This window comes from Rana temporaria, chromosome 10 (assembly GCF_905171775.1).
Source record: "Rana temporaria chromosome 10, aRanTem1.1, whole genome shotgun sequence".
NCBI lineage: Eukaryota > Metazoa > Chordata > Amphibia > Anura > Ranidae > Rana > Rana temporaria.
In genome coordinates, this window is record NC_053498.1 from 80,725,555 (window position 1) to 80,744,004 (window position 18,450).

An 18,450-nucleotide genomic window follows, 5' to 3' on the forward strand; every position below is an offset into this window, starting at 1 on the left:
GGTATTCCTCAGCGGTCAGCTGAAAACACACCAAATAATCCCAAGCAGTAGGATAGTATTAAATAAGCCAATTTTAAATACAGTACTTGTAAAGGCTATATGTGAAGCGGGTAATTGTAATAGTACTTATCCGTTTGCAAGGATCAGCATTGTAATCTCATAGCAGCAAGGGTTTCTTGGTGGGGGATAGCTTGGGGTGTCCGCAGCAACTCCTGCAAAGTTGGCAGAGCAGCTCCAGGTGTGGGATAAATCCCAGGTTAGGGATGGAATGTGCCTGTAGGATGCCTGTAGCCAGGCTGGCTACCGCCGACAATAATAGAACAGTGTGCTGTCTGCACACTGTTCTGTTTAGATGAGGGACTCAGGTGTAGTGCATAAGAACTCAATCAAGCTGCACTTCCGCATTCCACGGTGGAACGCACACGGCGCCAGGCGATGAAGTCAACACGCGGTCGCCATATGCGTTCCAGCGAGGAACGCAATACGGCGCTGAGAGCGCCTGTTACACTCTGGTTACATGCGGTATTGCATGCCATAGAAGTCAATGCAGAACAAATTATTTTTGTTTCCATTGACTTCTATGGGGAAACTCGCTGATATGTGAGTGCTTTGGATTACGAGCATTCTCCTGGAACGAATTATGCTCGTAATCCAAGGTTCCACTGTATTAATTTCCACATTGAATTTCAGTCCTACCTTCTATTAATCTGAACAATCTTGAAGTTTAAATACATTTCTCAAAGCCTGCCTTCTGAACTATAGGAGGCACAGCCAGCACAAGAAACACTCCCCTTCATATCTACTTGCACGCAACAAGGTACCATTGCCCACATAGCAAGCAATTGAGCTGCAAGTTTGAAAATAACTTGCTAAGCTATTGCTAGACATGGAAAGCGATACTACAGTGAGATCAAAATCGCTGCACACTCCGAATGTACATTGATTGGAAAAATTTCCCCATGGGGTTTTTTAGCATCAAAGAGTCAAAAATTGTTATGATATATAAATAGATTTTTATTAAGAAAAAATTCATAAAGAGGACATTTGTTTGTATTAAAACATGAGCTCTGAAAATGAGGCTAAAACATGTACATCATAATACAACCGTGTGTGTACACATAGAAAAACACAGCATGATATAACAATTTTTTGATCATACTAGACAGCCCGACGCGTGAAAAACAATACATATTGATATTGATACAAATATATATATATTTTTTATATATATTTACCACTAACTGTTATGTACTGGAACATACCTTGTAGCCAGAGCCTAGTGTGCAGGAGGAGGCCTCTCTTACAGCCCCGGCTCTGGAGCTGCTGGAGTGGGGACAGCAAGCTTGGGAGCGCGGCGAGGTAGGAGTGCCTGGTGATGACAGCAGTCCGGCACGGTTGGTGGTCCTTCAGGACGGTTGGTGCAGGAGACAGCGTCTCTGGAGCCGGCACAGGTACTGGATAGCAGGAGGTGATGGAGCAAGCCAGGTTAGATGCAGAACAATAGCTGGTATCAGGGTCAACAAGCTGGGTAAAGCAGGTAATCAGATGGTTAATGCAAGCGTGGTCAGATTCAGGCGCAGGGTCTGGTAACGATGGGCAGGAGAGCAGAGCAGAGTCAGAGCAAGCCAGGGGTCGGATTGGAGAGGTTCGGATGGTCAGACAGAGCCGGGTCGGTTGGGGTAACAGGTTCAACAGGTCACAGGTTAACAGATACAACGCTGCAGATCAGACAGCAAAGTGTCACTGCAGCTGCTGGCTTTTTAAAGGCAGAGTGGCGCCAATCGCGCGTTAACGCCGCACACGTGCGCATTTGGCGCTCGCCTGCGCACAGGAATAGATGACTGATGCTGATTCTGGCCTTTAGTGTGTGTGCAGGTCCCTGACACTAACGGCTGAGAGGAATAGCCTCCTGATTGCTGTGTCTAAAAACTGCTGGAAGATTCGACCCATGCGGCATGGTTGGAGTACTTGCCGCATCATTCGGATCTTCCAGCTGCCTGGCCCTGCCCCCTTTCTCTCCTCATTGGCAGACTGACTTTGATTAACAGCAGCGGGAGCCAATAGCACTGCACTGCTGTCTCACCCAATGAGGAGGGGAGTCCCGGGCAGCACACTACTGTAACATCGCTGGATCTAGATGGGGCTCAGGTAAGTATTAGGGGGTGCTAGGGGCTCTGCTGCACACAGAAGGTTTTATATCTTAATGCGTAGAATGCATTAAGATAAAAAACCTTCTGCCTTTACAACCACTATATTGACCAGATATTTGATATATCTGGTCAAAAGCAAAATCTGCATAGGTGTCCCGATCCCACCGATGATAGAAAATTATGAGATGTATAGGCGGTTCGCCCTCAAGATGACATCACTTCCGCCCTATACTCACGAGGTACCACTCCTCCCCCTCAGCCCTGTGAGCACCTCCAATAACTGTGATTTTCTATCATCGGCGGGACACCTATGCAGATTTAGCATTTGACCAGATAAGTACTTAATGTGAGTTCTAAAATGTTTAGTAATTTACCCACTAGATGGCGCTTTTCCTTTTCTATACACACACACACAGGAGCGGTGGGTGAAATCGAATGCAATTTGGATATGAATCGCACCTAATTTCTGTTCAAATCGCATACGATTCTTTGTAGCACGACTTATGCCCAATTAGTTTGTATTGAAGCAAATTTCAAGTATTGGTACTCTGTACAGGTGCTCCCTGGGTTACAAACATCCGACTTACAAACAACTCCTACATATAAACGGAGGGAGACAACAGGAAGTGAGAGAAATTCTACCCCTAGGAAGGAAAAAATCAATAGGGGGAGTTATCATGGGAAAAAGGTGTCTGAGGCTTTATCACTAATCCTTGTTTCCACAACACCCCAAAACTTTCAAAATCCAATTGTCATAGTGACAGAAAGTGAGGTGATATCTTCTGAACAGGGACATAGACAGCAAAACAAATGATACAGGGGTGTTAACCCTTCCCTATGCTATCCAAAAAATGTAAAAAAAAAATGGGTTTTTATAACCGCTTCCCTGTAAAATCCTTTTCTTGGAGTACATCATGGTGCACAGAGCAGCCATAGTAAATACTATGTGGGTTTTACGCCACCTATAGGTGAATGGACACTGGTACACTCAAAGACAGGAAGTCACCCTCTATCTATATAACACCTACCATAAAGGTAGTACCTCAGTTTTTGTAGCAAAGCAATATATATATATATATATATATATATATATATATATATATATATATATATATATATATATATATATCCCAAAAGAGGGGAGGGACCTCTGTGTCCCGTGATGTACTCCAAGAAAAGGATTTTACAGGTAAGCTGTTATAAAAATCCTATTTTCTTTATCGTACATCATGGGACACAGAGCAGCCATAGTAATTACTATGTGGAATGTCCCAAAGCAATGCCTTCTGAGGGGAGGGAGACACAAATCAAAGCAGGGCGTGAGGACCTATACTGCTGCCTGCAGTACACTGGGCCCAAAAGCGGCATCCTCCTGCCCTCTTACAGCCATCTGATAAAATGTTGTAAAATGTATGGACTGACGACCAAGTTGCGGCCTTGCAAATCTGAGTCATAGAGGCTTGGTGATGCACCGCCCATGAAGCACTCACTGCTCTAGTAGAGTGTGCTTTAACTTGAAAAGGCAGAACCTTTTTCAAACCATAAGCCTGAACTATAACCTGACAAATCCACTTTGAAAAAGTTGATTTTCGACACTGCCTGCCCTTTCCTGAGCCCTTCCGTCAGCACAAACAAAGCGTCAGTTTTCCGTATCTGATCTGTCATTTTCAGATCGATCCTAACTGCTCTCACTACATCAAGAGAGTGTAATAATTTCTCTTCCGCAGAACGAGATTCTGGAAAAAAGGAAGGCAGGGAGACATTGATTCAGATGAAAACTGGATACTACCTTAGGCAAAAAGGTTGGGTGAGGACGCAACACCACCTTATCCTTTATCAATATTTAAGTATGGCTCTTTACAAGAAAAAGCTGCCAATTCTGATACTCTCCTTGTGGAGGTTACTGCAACCAAAAATACTAACTTCCTTGTCAAAAGGATCAATGGAATATGGAGCATCGGCTCAAAGGGCTGTCTTTATAATGCGAACAAAACTAGATTCAAATCCCATGGGCACAAGGGTGACCTAACTGGCGGATTTATACGCGTTACCCCTTGTATAAAGGACCGGATCAAAGAATACGAAGCAAGCGGCCTTTGCAAAAACACTGACAAGTTTGATATCTGACCCTTGATTGTACTCAAGGCTAGCTTCATTTCCACTCCTAATTGTAGGAAAGTAAGAACTCTACCTATGACATACTTCCGAGGATGCCATCTTTTGGTTTCACACCAGGAATCATAGGCCCTCCAGACCCTATAGTAAATGGTCCTAGAGGTCAGCTTTCTTACATTAATAAGAGTAGTTACCACTGAACCTGAAAGCCCCCTATTCTTTAAAATGTGGGCTTCAATAGCCAACCGTTAAATTTAGCGACTGTAAGGCAGGATGGAATACTGGTCCTTGCGAAAGCAAGTCCGGACGGGATGGAAGAGTCCACGGCTTCCCTACTGCCAACCTTCCGATCTTTGCATACCAGGATCTTCTGGGCCATGCCGGGGCAACTAGTATTACTGGCTTCCCTTCCACTTTGATCCTGAAGCCAAATCGTCCTTGGTGACTTGTGCAGAGGCTGAAGTGTTGGAAGTAGCAAAAATGCCTGACAGCCTAAATGGCTCAGACTGGCCAGCTGCTTCAGGTCTTTCAGGGGAGCATAGTACTGTGAAAGCGTGACTAGGATCCTCAGACCCCGACCGTGGCGCCTTTGTGCTCCTCCCTGCTGTATTCCCACCAGCTTTCCTTTGGGAAGACATGGTCCTAAGCACAAAAGGCAGAGGTACTTACAATGTGCATCTACTGCCAAGCTATTAGTCCAGCAATGAAATAGGCCACTATCACTTGCTCAGCCTGATGCAGAGTAAACGTGCCTTTAAATAATGCCTTTATCCAACACCTATACAGTGCTTACATGCCCTAGGATGCTTCTGTGTCCCACCGTCAGCCACCAGACTCTTTCTAGAGTAAAACTGTTTATAGGCAGTGAGCCTTGCGCCTGCGCTGTGTATTACGTGCACGCCTATTCCACGTGCACACCGGCCGCGCCTCCTGCGTCCTTGGTTAGCTCATTTAAATAGAGGGGGGAAGGGGTTGTCACCAGGGGGCTACTGCATCCCCCAAGCCCTTTTTTGACGGCGTGACAGAGTGGAGTAAGGGGCAATGCTTTCCAAAGGAGCGTTGGCGGACACTGGGCACAATCCAGGGGAAATATGGTAATGTTAAACATCAGGTATGTTACAACTTACACCCTCTAGTGGTACAAAACAGGCAAGACATTGTTTACTCATAAGAAGCCCAAAAGTGAACCATTATGTGTTCCTTTAGGATTTTCTTGACTTACCACTCCCGCCGCAGGATACTGCTGGAAAACACAGCCAGACCCAATCTTCACCCATTACGGTGGGCCATGTCATGACAGACCTTCAAGGACCGGGTCCCCCTTGTATACTGGGGTCCAATTCCTTGGACCTGTACAGCACCCTGCCAGGACAACCTTTGGTTTAGTTATGTGACCAAGGCGCTGGATTCCCAGGGTCCAGCCCTCAAAAGAGGAGTGTTACAGGCAGGAAACGTCGCCCTTTCTTCCTCAAGGCTCAGGGTCCTGTCAAGAAGGGAAAACCAGCAACCAAGATGGCAGAAAAATACCTGTGCGCAGGTTCCCAGTTAAAAGAGCCGGTCGGCGCACACGCATGCGCAGTTGCGTGAACGATGGTGCACGTACGCGCGCGCACAGAAACAGTTCTTGGAGCCAGATGCGCTATTTAAAGGAGACTGACACCTAAGTGCTTTGCTGTCTGGTCTACAGCGTTCCCTGTGACCCCTACTACCCGCTTATCTAGCATATCTGTTCCAGTTGACTTTGCCTTGTTCCCGACTACCCCTGCCTGTCTCTGATCCCCGGCTTGTCCTGACTCCGCTTCTGCCTCTCCCTTGGTCTGTTTGCTAGTGTATGACCCAGCTTGCCTGTACCTGTTTGTGCTCTGATCTACAGAACACCTTCTCGCTGACTACTGCAAGTCTCTTCACAGTCGCACCAGGAGTTTGGACCAGCCCCTGCATCAGCGATCCTGCCAGGCACTTGTGCCTCTCTGCACTCCCGAGCTCCTGTCTGCTCTATCAGGGGTTCTCGAGTCAGAGGTGTAATAGAGGCCTCTCCCTGCATACCGTGACAGTACCATTCACTTTGGCCCTTTTTGTCATCTCAAATGTATCCGACTGCTTAGCCCCTTGATCCTGTCAAGGATTTCTCCAATGGAGCTCTTCATAGCATAGCACTTCAACCACCGTGACCAACGCCTTGAGACACTGGTGAAAAAACTGAGGTACTTCCTGTATGGGAGGGGTTATTTAGAGGGGGACTTCCTGTCTTTGAGTGTACCAGTGTCCATTCACCTTTAGGTGGCGTATAACCCACATAGTAATTACTATGGCTGCTCTGTGTCCCGTGATGTACGATAAAGAATTTTTTTTGGCTGGAGCTACACTAAAGAAATGTACCTGTTCCGACTTACAAATTTGTCTTACGAACAAACCTACAGAATCTATCTTGTTTGTAACCCGGGGACTGCCTATATTGGCAAGCACTTGACCGAAAGTATCGCTACTCGTACTCACTGATAAAAAATGGTATCGGTGCAACCCTAGGAAATGCTTATTTGGGGTATGCTACATGTGTTTGGGGGTACAATATGAGGTGTGCTGCCTGGTTTCCGCTCTGCCTGTCTGGCCAACATCTCTCCAGGACACAAATTCCCACAGGAACCGTTCATAATCTCACAGTCCCGCTCTCCTCTATGGGGAAATTGGGTGCAAACGGACTGCCTGGCCGTTTTCATCTGATCATATCCGATCCGTCCAGATGGATGGAGAATAGGACCACCATCCGTCTGGATTTTTCGGACAGGATGGGATCATGGGATCAGATGACAGCACATGTCAGCGGACACGTCACTGCTGACATCCGGCGCTCCATAGGGGAGACTGGAGGGTCCGATCAGGTCCACCTGAAAAACTGACAGACGAACCTGATCGGACAGCCCATTTGAAAGAGCCCTAAAGGTGTGGCTATGCTTGGGGGAATGGGAAAGTTCACTTATATATTGTTAGTGTCACTTTATATCTCTGGATTAAAAAAAAAAATGAGATCCTAAACATTAATGGATATATTTTTTCATTATAGGGGCATTTAGCTTTATACTTCCTGTGACTTTAGCGGTCTTGTTTCTGCTCTTTGCCATCTTCGTATTCTTTCTGTACAGAATAATACGCCGTTATTTTTCTGCTGGCACCCAACAAAATGAAGGTAGGTCAAATAAAAGGAAAAAAAAAAAAAGGGGGGAAAGGAGACTCACAGGGGCTTATACGCAGCTGAAAAAATTGTAGACTCTTGAATAAAGTTTTTATAAATGTATTTATTAATAAGTATCAAAAATTGTTGTACATAAAAGGATGAGGAAAAATTGATCCAATACATACAGGGATGACATTAAGAGCTCTGGTATGTAATTGATATATGATGTTCACATATACATGTCATCTATATCTCACAATGACCATATGCAGTTAACGATTTGGCTGCCACATACGGATCCCCAATGCGTTTCGATCATTTAAATCGTACCGATCTTCTTCGGGGGGGGGGTTATATATACAGTAGATATCTATGGTGTATTTCAAAAATAACCGTTATTAGTACATTATACCATTATATTTAATATTTATATTTGATCAGGCATTATATCTGTATGAGATGAGAAAACGGTATCTTACCTCATATGGAACACCAAAGAATCTAAACCAGAGTGGATCATAAAAACATGGTGGCCAAATTCTCCATAGTGGCCATGCAGACGAGCACCAGATGAGGGAGGTCCGGGTTTGCCTACAAGAGGTCACATTGTTATTAGACCGACATTTGGGCGAAAGCCAGGAGGGGAAAGAGAGGCGCACATACTTTTATATATATGTTATTTACACTGAGTATTTATTTATTTTATCAATTGTTTATTTATAGTATAGTGGCAGTACAAAATGACATGCATAAAAGTATAGCATGGCATCAATGCCAACATCGTTACCATTATACAGAGTGCAGCAGCAACAAAAAGGGGCACACTTCGGATTAGTCTATTTTCATATAATACAGTGGCAGCAAGGAACAACATACATAACAGCATGCCATTGATATTAAAACCATTGCTGCTATAGGGAATACCATGACAGCAGAGGATGACACACATGGGATTATTGGTATTATTATCAGTATCTACATAGTTACATTCTTTGATTGTCTGGCAGAATTAAATAAAATGTTCTATCTAGAGTTGTCTCTTGCTCTTTATTTGTAGCATTGTGGGAAGTACCATCAGTGATTACAAGCTTCAAGGTCCAGAAAAACTTCTTCTGGACAGCCGCACTCCAAATAAAAAAATTGCCTTTATTGTAAAATCCAAAATAGCACTACAAGTCACAGCACACCGGTAAAGCTGACGCGTTTCACACTATACTAGTGTTTAATCAGTTATGATTAAACACTAGTATAGTGTGAAACGTGTTGGCTTTACCGGGTGCTGTGCTGTGACTTGAAGTGCTGTTTTGGATTTTGGATTTTACAATAAAGGCAATTTTTTTATTTGGAGTGCGGCTGTCCAGAAGAATATTTTCTTTTGTTTTTGCCTCGTATGTGCATTGCCTGCACCTGTGGTTCTGTGAGGAGTGATTACCTTGAAGACACTCACAACTGAGCGGCTTCCCCTTCCCAATGATTGCATTTCCTTGCTTTAACCTCTTTCCCACCGGGCTTGTTTTTCAGATTCGGTGTTTACAAGACTAAAACAGTTGTTTTTGCTATAAAATTACTTAAAACCCCCAAACATTATATATATTTTTTTCTAACACCCTAGAGAATAAAATGGCAGTCATTGCAATACTTTTTGTCACACCGTATTTGTGCAGCGGTCTTACAAGCGCACTTTTTTTGGATTGAAAAATAAGACAACAATAAATTTTGCCCAATTTTTTTATATATTGTGAAAGATAATGTTACGCCGAGTAAAATGATACCCAACATGTCACGCTTAAAAATTGCGCCCGCTCGTGGCATGACGTCAAACTTTTACCCTTAAAAATCTCGATAGGCGACGTTTAAAAAATTCTACAGGTTGCATTTTTTGAGTTACAGAGTAGGTCTAGGGCTAGAATTATTGCTCTCGCTCTAACGATCGCAGCGATACCTCACTTGTGTGGTTTGAACATAGTTTTCATATGCGGGCGCTACTCGCGTATGCGTTCGCTTCTGTGTGCGAGCTCGTTGGGACGGGGCGCTTTAAAAAAAAAAAAATTTGTTTTCTTATTTATTTTTATTTAGTTAATAATTTTTTACACTGAAATAAAAAAAAAAAAATGATCACTTTTATTCCTATTACAAGGAATGTAAACATCCCTTGTAATAGAAAAAAGCATGACAGGTCCTCTTAAATATGAGATCTGGTGTCAAAAAGACCTCAGATCTTATATTTAGACTTAAATGCAAAAAAAAAAGAAAAAAAATATTGAAACTGTCATTTTTTCAAATGACAAAAAAAATATTTTTTCTTTAAGACGCTGGGTGGAAGTGACGTTTTGACATCACTTCCGCCCAGCAGAGCTATGGGGACGGATGAAGGACATTTTTCCCTCACTCGCAACCCTAGTCAGCTGCTGAACGGATCCGATCGCCTCCGCCGCTACCGATGGCTGCGGTAAGGGCGCGGGAGAGCGGCGGGATGGGGGGGCCCTCTCCCGCCACCGATAGCGGCGAATCCGCCGCGGAGACCGCCGTTATCGTGTACACCACCGCCCACTGAAGAGATGGATATCTCGGTTGTGGCAGCAGCTGTTGCCGTTACCGAGATATCCATCTTTAAAAAGAGGACGTCTTTTTGACATGGGGCGGTGGTCAAGAGGTTATTTAATCTAGTTGCCAATTACCTAACCTCTCTCACCTGTGATGCTTGAGATTGCCTCCTCTCTACTTCTCCCCGCCCACCCAACCCAGGATAGACGCCCACCTGTCTGTCACACCAGCCCTTGCATAATAACAGGCCAGTCATGTGACCTCCTCGGCGTCCAGGAAGAGGAAAAAAAAACACGGCTTAGCCGCCGACTCCATGGCAAAAAATGCCTGCGCGGATTAAGGTGTATCCAATTCACATCCAATTCGCTTAAGATGCATACCCAGCTTTAATGAGAAACCATTGTTAATGTAAATGGTATTTTTTATCTGACCCTCATGAACCAATTAGGGGTCCGGGCCAAGAATCCCTGTTCTAGCAGTTGGCACCTAATCTGAAACATTAAATTCTGATTTCATGGATTTAAAGTTATGATAAATGTAGGAGTGTATTTACTTTTCCCATATGACTTATTTGCATTTTAATTCATTTAGTAATTTTAATAAATCATATCAATTGTATGTGTCATTTGTATAGGCCCATCACCTTTATGTGTAGACAATATTTTAAATCAAGATCTAATGTTTGGATGCTCAAATATGTTGAAAAGGTCAAACATTTTCCATGGGTTGTACTTACTTTTTCTAATGACTGTATATCAGTGTTTATCTTGCCACTAATGTCCGCACATCCTGAAAGAAGGAGGGCTTGCATTATAAATCAATTAGGGGCGTATTGCATTGGATGTTGTTGTCGATCAAAGCGATTTCTAGGCACTGGAGACTGGATCGGGAAGGGTTTCGGGCAGCTCTGGGCACTCCTTGTGTTTACTTTTCTAAGCACAGGAGAATTGATCTGGGAAATATAAATTACTTTTTAATGCTTCCCAAATCACTTTTTCCTGGGTTTAGATTTTTTGTTTTAAAGGAGGTTTTGACAGGGCCAGATCCACAGACGAAGTACGCCGGCGTATCTACTGATACGCCGGCGTACTTTCAAATTTCCTGTGTCGTATCGTTGTTTTAAATCCTCAAAACAAGATACGACGGCTTATGGGTTAGATCCGACAGGTGTACGTCTTCGTACGCCTTCGGATCTAAGATGCAATACTTCGGCGTCCGCTGGGTGGCGTTTTCCGTGTCGAGTATGCAAATTAGCGATTTATGACGATCCACGAACGTACGCGCGGCCGTTGCATTTTCTAACGTCGTCTGTAGTCGTTTTTTTCCAGCGTATAGTTAAAGCTGGTATTTTGCGGCGTATAGATAGAATTGCCATGTTAAGTATGGCCGTCGTTCCCGCGTCAAAATTTGAATATTTTTTTTTTTGCGTAAGTCGTCCGTGAATAGGGATGGATGTAACTCACGTCTAAGTTAAAAAAATGACGTCCTAGCGACGTCATTTAGCGCAATGCACGGCTGGAAATTTCGGGATGACGCATGCGCAGTTTATTCGGCGCGGGACACGCTTCATTTAAATGAAACCTGCCCCCAAGCCGCCCAATTTCAAATCCGCCGCCAGAAATACACTACGCAGCCATAACTTACGGCGCGAACTCGCTGAGGATTCGAATATACGCCAGGTAAGGTACGGCGGCGTAGTGTATCTCTGATACGCTGCGCCGATCTAAATGTATGTGGATCTGGCCCTCAGTTTGCAAGTGTTGTCTCGCAAAATGAGCATGATTCAAGACTGTCTCCGAGTATTTCAGAGTCTCTCCAGCCCCCCCCACACCTCTGGCCACATGCGGTATTGCATGCACTAGAAATCAATGCAGAACAAATTAACTTTGTTTCCATTGACTTCTATGGGGAAACTCGCTTTGATATGCGAGTGCTTTGGATTACAATCATTCTCCTGGAACAGATTATGCTCGTAAACCAAGTTTCCACTGTATTACCATGAAGCTGCAACAGGAAATAGTAACACGTTCCTAGCTATACAGTGCATCAGTGATATGTGAATCACAAAAAGAAAACATTATTGGCTTTAGATAATAATTCATAAACTGATATTGAAGACTATTAAAAAGAAATAAATAGGTTATACTTACCTGCTATGTGCAACAATATTGCACAGATAGGTTGCTTGACTCCTCCTCTGGAAGTGACCCACTAGGGGTGTCTGCTCCTCCCTCTCTTTGGTTCCACCTGTAACAAGCCTGGTTCTAAAGAGGCACCTGTGTGTGTGTCGGGCTGTGTATGTCCATAGACACACACAGTGCTAGTAAGCCACGCCCCATATCCCTCTTCACAGGAGTTTAACTGACAGCCGCAGGAGTCTTTGACCCCACTGCCCTCAGTGTCTCCTGTGAAAGCAAGAAGTAGAGGAGCAGTGCTGATACCAGGACAGTGCTGGAGCCGTGACATGGAGCCAGGTAAGTGTTAATGTACAGAAGGGGGTAGGATAGATAGTGGGGTGTTTTTTTTTTTTTACTTTAAAAAAAGAATGCATTAGGGGGAAAAAATTGACTTTAATTCTTACAGACCAATTAGCCTAAAACAATTTCTATCTAAGCCATTATATGTCTGTGCCAAAGATGGCAGCATATTAACCCCAAAAAATCGAATTATAGTCCGCTTTTTCCTCGGAATGAACAAACATTTTATAGAGTGACTATAGTAAAAAAATATATATTTTTTTTTAAGTAGAAGAGTAAATAAAAAGTGACTTGTTTTTAGCTCAACCGTTTCTGGTTCAACCTCCTGGATATCAAGCGGCAGACTACACTGTGATTGATAAGTAGATTCTTATGACCGGCAAAAATGTGAGTAGAAAAATCTATATTTGGGGAAAGGACGACACCTGGGCCTGTAGAGGGGGCTTATAGGAATGCCATTCAGGCAACACTGATGAATTCTGCCTAAATAGTGAACCTTTTCTTTGTGTGATGAAGATGAATGAAGTGTACATGGCTTGGTTATCTCATCATGGGCTAATAATGACTCAATGTTATTATTTTAATTTAGGTCTTTTCATTTTAGAGTACAGATCATTTACTTTTAAACAAAAAGGAAGTCATAATGAAATAGTTATAGTACCCAAAAAACGACCCCAAAGGGGAAAAAAAGAGGCATTTTACTGGTACCAAGGGAAGACACCATTGCTTAAAATTCATACAATTTATTTACAGTCACATTAAAAGAGATACCGTATTTTCCGGCGTATAAGACGACTTTCTGGATGCAAAAACATGCATCCAAAGTCGGGGGTCGTCTTATACGCCGGGTACGGTCTCAGTACTCACTTTTTTTTTCCAGCGGTGACAGTCTCCCATGCTGCGAGCGCGAGCGTGAATGATTTAAAAGACGCTCCTTCTCTTCAGAGTGTTCTGAGATAGGAAGAACACAAATCTTCCCAGCAGCGCCTCTGTTCTGTGTTCCTCCTATCACAGATGCCTTCTCATCCTCGGACGAGATGAGAAGACGTCCGTGATAGGCGGAAAACAGAACAGAGGCGCTGCTGGGAAAATTTGTGTTCCGCCTATCACAGAACACTCTGAAGAGAAGGCGCGGCTTTGAAATCATTCACGCTCGCGCTCGCAGCATGGGAGACTGTCACCGCTGGGAAAAAAAAGTGAGTGTTTGCTGTCAGACACAGTGGGGGCAAGTGATGGCACAGCAGAGAGGGGCAAGTGATGGCACAGCAGAGAGGGGCAAGTGATGGCACAGCAGAGAGGGGCAAGTGATGGCACAGAGAGGGGCAAGTGATGACACAATGAGAGGCAAGTGATGACACAATGAGAGGCAGGTGATGACACAATGAGAGGCAGGTGAGGGGCAAGTGATGGTACAGTGAGGGGCAAGTGATGGCAATGTGGGGACATGTAATGTAATGGCACAGTGAGATTTGAAAAAGCCTGTTTCTGTCAGCGGTTCTGGCTACCCCTCAGCTTCCAGAAGACTAGTAAGAAGGGGGTAGTCTTATACAGTGAGTATATCCCAAAACCAAAATTTTTCCTGGAAAATTAGGGGGTCGTCTTATACGCCGAGTCGTCTTATACGCCGGAAAATACGGGTAACATTAAAAATGCATTGCCATTCTGCTCTCTCAGTGCTTATTCCCCGAGATTCTCTTCTATATAGGAAAGAGTAAACAGTACAGCCTAGAGTCTGTTAGCTTGGAGATGGGAGGAGCAGGGCTTGCCACCCTAGGCTATAAGGCTGTGTGTTTCTATTGATGTACAAAATGTAGGGAGAAACAACTCTAGTCCCTGCATGTAAGGGTGGCTCCATAAGACTCTGGAAGAAAAAGGAGCCACCCTGAAAGAGGATACCAACGATGCAACGGTTATGGCACCAGTTTAAGCCGGAACATAAAAAATATAAAGAAATGTTGTACTTGGTAAATTATTATCAGCTGCTAAAAGCACATAAAAACTGAGCGTTAACCACTTAGGGGCTTTTTTTCTTTTCTTTTTGAATATGTTTTAAAACCGAGTCGACAATATTGTTTGTTTTTAACATTTTTGGTCTTTTTTTATTTATAGAATAAATAACCTCAAATCTCACCAAAAGAAAGTTCTATTTGTGTGAAAAAAATTATATAGATTTAATTTGCCTGTTGTATGACCGCTCAATTGCCTTGTCATGAAGTCTACCAGATACATAAAACTAGGGTTGTCCCGATACCGATACTAGTATCGGTACTGATACCGAGCATTTGCCCGAGTACTTGTACTCGAGCAAATGCTCCGATGCTTCACCGATATGTGGGCAGTCAGGGTGATCAGTGCTTTGGAGGAGTTACAAGCACTGATCACCCTGTATAGATTTAAAAGACTGACAGCCGGTTCTCTCTCTCAATCCCCCACCGCGTCTTTCAATGGTGATCGGTGCTTCTCTCCCACACACGATCACCGCTGACTGTCCCCTATCCTCCTCCAGTCCCCATCCGTCCTTCTCCATGCTGCTGTCCCCCTCCATGCTGCTCCGTGTCCCCCTCCATGCTGCTCCGTGTCCCCCTCTCTCCTTCGTGTCCCCCTCCGTGCATCTGTCCCCCTCTCTCTTCAGTGTCCCCCTCCATGCATCTGTCCCCCTCCTTGCTGGTCCGTGTCCCCCTCCGTGCATCTGTCCCCTCTCTCCTCTGTGTCCCCCTCCGTGCATCTGTCCCCTCTCTCCTCCGTGTCCCCCTCCGTGCATCTGTCCCCCTCCATGCTGCTCCGTGTCCCCCTCCATGCATCTGTCCCCCTCTCTCCTCCGTGTCCCCCTCCGTGCATCTGTCCCCTCTCTCCTCCGTGTCCCCCTCCGTGCATCTGTCCCCCTCCATGCTGCTCCGTGTCCCCCTCCATGCATCTGTCCCCCTCTCTCCTCCGTGTCCCCCTCCGTGCATCTGTCCCCTCTCTCCTCCGTGTCCCTCTCCGTGCATCTGTCCCCCTCCATGCTGCTCTGTGTCCCCCTCCGTGCATCTGTCCCCCTCTCTCCTCCGTGTCCCCCTCCGTGCATCTGTCCCCCTCTCTCCTCCGTGTCCCCCTCTGTGCATCTGTCCCCCTCCATGCTGCTCTGTGTCCCCCTCCGTGCATCTGTCCCCTCTCTCCTCCGTGTCCCCCTCCGTGCATCTGTCCCCCTCTCTCCTCCGTGTCCCCCTCCGTGCAGCTGCCGTCCCCCTCGGTATCTCAGGATGGAGAGCGGAGGTAGGAGTCGGTTAACTCGGCTCCTTCGTTTTCTGAATGGACAGAGTCAGTGATCACTGACGTTTTCAGTGCAGCGGAGGCTGCTGAGAAAGGGACTGGGGAATATGTGTCCCTAGTCCCTTTCTCTGTCTCAAAGGGGAGATGTCAGAGGTCTGTTAAGACCCCTGATATCTCACCATAGCCCCATAGCCCCCAACAGCGCTGATAAAAAAAAAATTGCAATAAATAATAGAAAAACAAATAATAATAAAAAAAAACCACTGACACTGTCCCCGCCCCCAAAAAGAAGAAAGCATTGTAAAAAAAAAAATTGAAAATAATAATAAAAAAAAAAATACTGACACATGTGCCACTGTCACATGAGATAAAATAAAAGTATCGGTAATCGTTATTGGTGAGTACTTGGAAAAAAAGCATCGTTACTTGTACTCTTAAAAAAGTGGTATCGGGACAACCCTACATAAAACAATTCATTAAATAAATTAAATGAGTGCATATAGTATTAACAACATGAAATGTAATCTTAATAAAATTACCATGGATTACCACAGACATCAAATTTCATCACATTAAATAAAGAAAATATCAAATATACATCACCATTCCTAAAAATAAAAAAATTGTCATAACTTATAATGCAATGCATTTCATACATTTCCATACAAAAATAAAATGTAATTTTAAGGGGTATGAATACTTTTTCAAGGCACTGTACACAGCCGAATGCAGTCCAGAAATGGGGACACTGTTGTGAGCTGCCATTACTGAACCTCTTTTGAGAATGCTAGTTCCCTGGTTGTCATCCTGATACTTTGAATGTAATGCTGTTGAAGTTGCTGATCTAGAACAAATGTAGATAAGCAGTTCTGACGCTTTCCTGATGCTCATTTACAGCATGTTTGTTATGGGATTGTGACTGAGGATTCATTCATACGGACAGAAAAAAAATGCGCTTAGATGTGCACTGCGAATAGTTTTGTGTGCATCTAAATATAAACCTATAGTAATCATCAAACCCATACGCATAGCTGCGTCTACTTGAGAAAATGTAGGGGCAGATTCACATACATGTAGCTAGGCGCAGCGTATCAGCGATACGCTACGCCGCTGTAACTTACTTTTTCATTCTTTGAATCCACAAAGAATTTGCGCCGTAAGTTACGGCGGCGTAGTGTATCTCTCGGCGCGTAATTCAAATCGGCGGGTAGGGGGCGTGATTCATTTAAATGAAGCGCGTCCCCACGCCGAATGAACTGCGCATGCTCTGTTTCGAAATTTCCCACCGTGCATTGCACGAAATGACGTCGCAACGACGTCATTTTTTTAACTTAGACGTGAATTACGTCCATCCCGATTCACGGACGACTTACGCAAAAAAAATTCAAATTTCGACGCGGGAACGACGGCCATACTTAACATGGCAAGTCTATCTATACGCCGCAAAATAGCAGCTTTAACTATACGCCGGAAAAAGCCGACTAGAGACGACGTAAGAGAATGCGACGGCCGCTCGTACGTTCGTGGATGGTCGGAAAAAGCTAATTTGCATACCTGACGCGGAAAACGACGTGAACTCCACCCAGCGGACGCCGAAGTATTGCATCTACGATCCGAAGGCGTACGAAGCCGTACGCCTGTCGGATCGAACCCAGATGCCGTCGTATCTTGGTTTGAGGATTCAAACTAAAGATACGACGCGGGTAATTTGAAAGTACGCCGGCGTATCAGTAGATACGCCGGCGTACTCTCTCTCTGAATCTGGCCCGTAGGACACATCTGCATCCAAGGCCACACAGATCTGCAGATTTTACATGCAGAAAATACACATATGCCCATGTGACCCTGAAACCTACTGAAGTCAGACACAGCCAGGCAGATAGCATTTTCAGAAGGAGGCCTGCGATGGCAGTCTAATTCTTTTACACTACCTTGTTACAGAAATAAAATAATCTCATGAATGTGTCCCAGAGATGTGTCTTCCTTGTAGTAACCAATGATATTTCTCTCTTTCAGGTGTAACAAATATTACGACAAGAACAGGAGTTCTTCCAGACATGTTTATTCAATGTCAAGTTTTATTTTGTGCTGTTTTAGATGATATCTGTACTCCAAAACTGATTTTAGGCTATCTTTCATTTTTATAAATAAAATGTTAAAGTGTTACTATGGTCAACATTTAAACTCATGTATTCATTTCCACATTGTATTTTAATTATTTCCAGCCTATTCCTGTTACTCTTTAAGTCTGTAAATGTACTTTTCAAAGCTCCCCGCACTTTTACTTCCTTGAACTCAGCGGCACATACTGTATTCACATGTTACCATATGTTCATTCACTCAGTGTCATTTTTTTAATCCATGGGTTACTTGTGCTATTATATCCTCGCGAAAATCACCTAAATCAGAAGCAACTTTACAAGAATCGTTAAAGATTACTGGAAAGATCACATAGGGAGAACATGAAAGCAACCGTTTATTCAATTCATCAAACAAATGAAGATAGTAACAAATCATTGTTCCTTCTTGAAAAAATGTCCTTCATACATAAAGTACATGGGGGCCAGATTCACAGAGCAGATACGACGGCGTTTCTCCTGATACGCCGTCGTATCTGTTGTTCTATCTATGCGACTGATTCATAGAATCAGTTACGCATAGATAGCCATAAGATCCGACAGGTGTATTTGTTTTACACTGTCGGATCTTAAGATGCAATACCGCGGCCGCCGCTGGGGGGAGT

General features: G+C 44.2%; 1 protein-coding gene across 5 annotated transcripts in view; it reads left to right on the forward strand.

The window, feature by feature from the left end:
• Window positions 1-17,883, forward strand: part of LOC120915234 (Fc receptor-like protein 3) — a 95,227-nt gene extending 77,344 nt beyond the window's left edge. For 3 of the 5 annotated variants that reach the window (XM_040325572.1, XM_040325574.1, XM_040325576.1), the window contains 2 exons: window positions 7,327-7,449; window positions 12,760-12,838. In XM_040325572.1, the coding sequence (XP_040181506.1) occupies window positions 7,327-7,449; window positions 12,760-12,824 (188 nt within the window). In that variant the 3' untranslated portion in view covers window positions 12,825-12,838. Of the gene's footprint in view, window positions 1-7,326; window positions 7,450-12,759; window positions 12,839-17,723 lie in introns of those variants that run through there. The other 2 variants (XM_040325573.1, XM_040325575.1) reach the window with 2 other exon arrangements.
• Window positions 17,884-18,450: the final 567 nt, after the last annotated feature.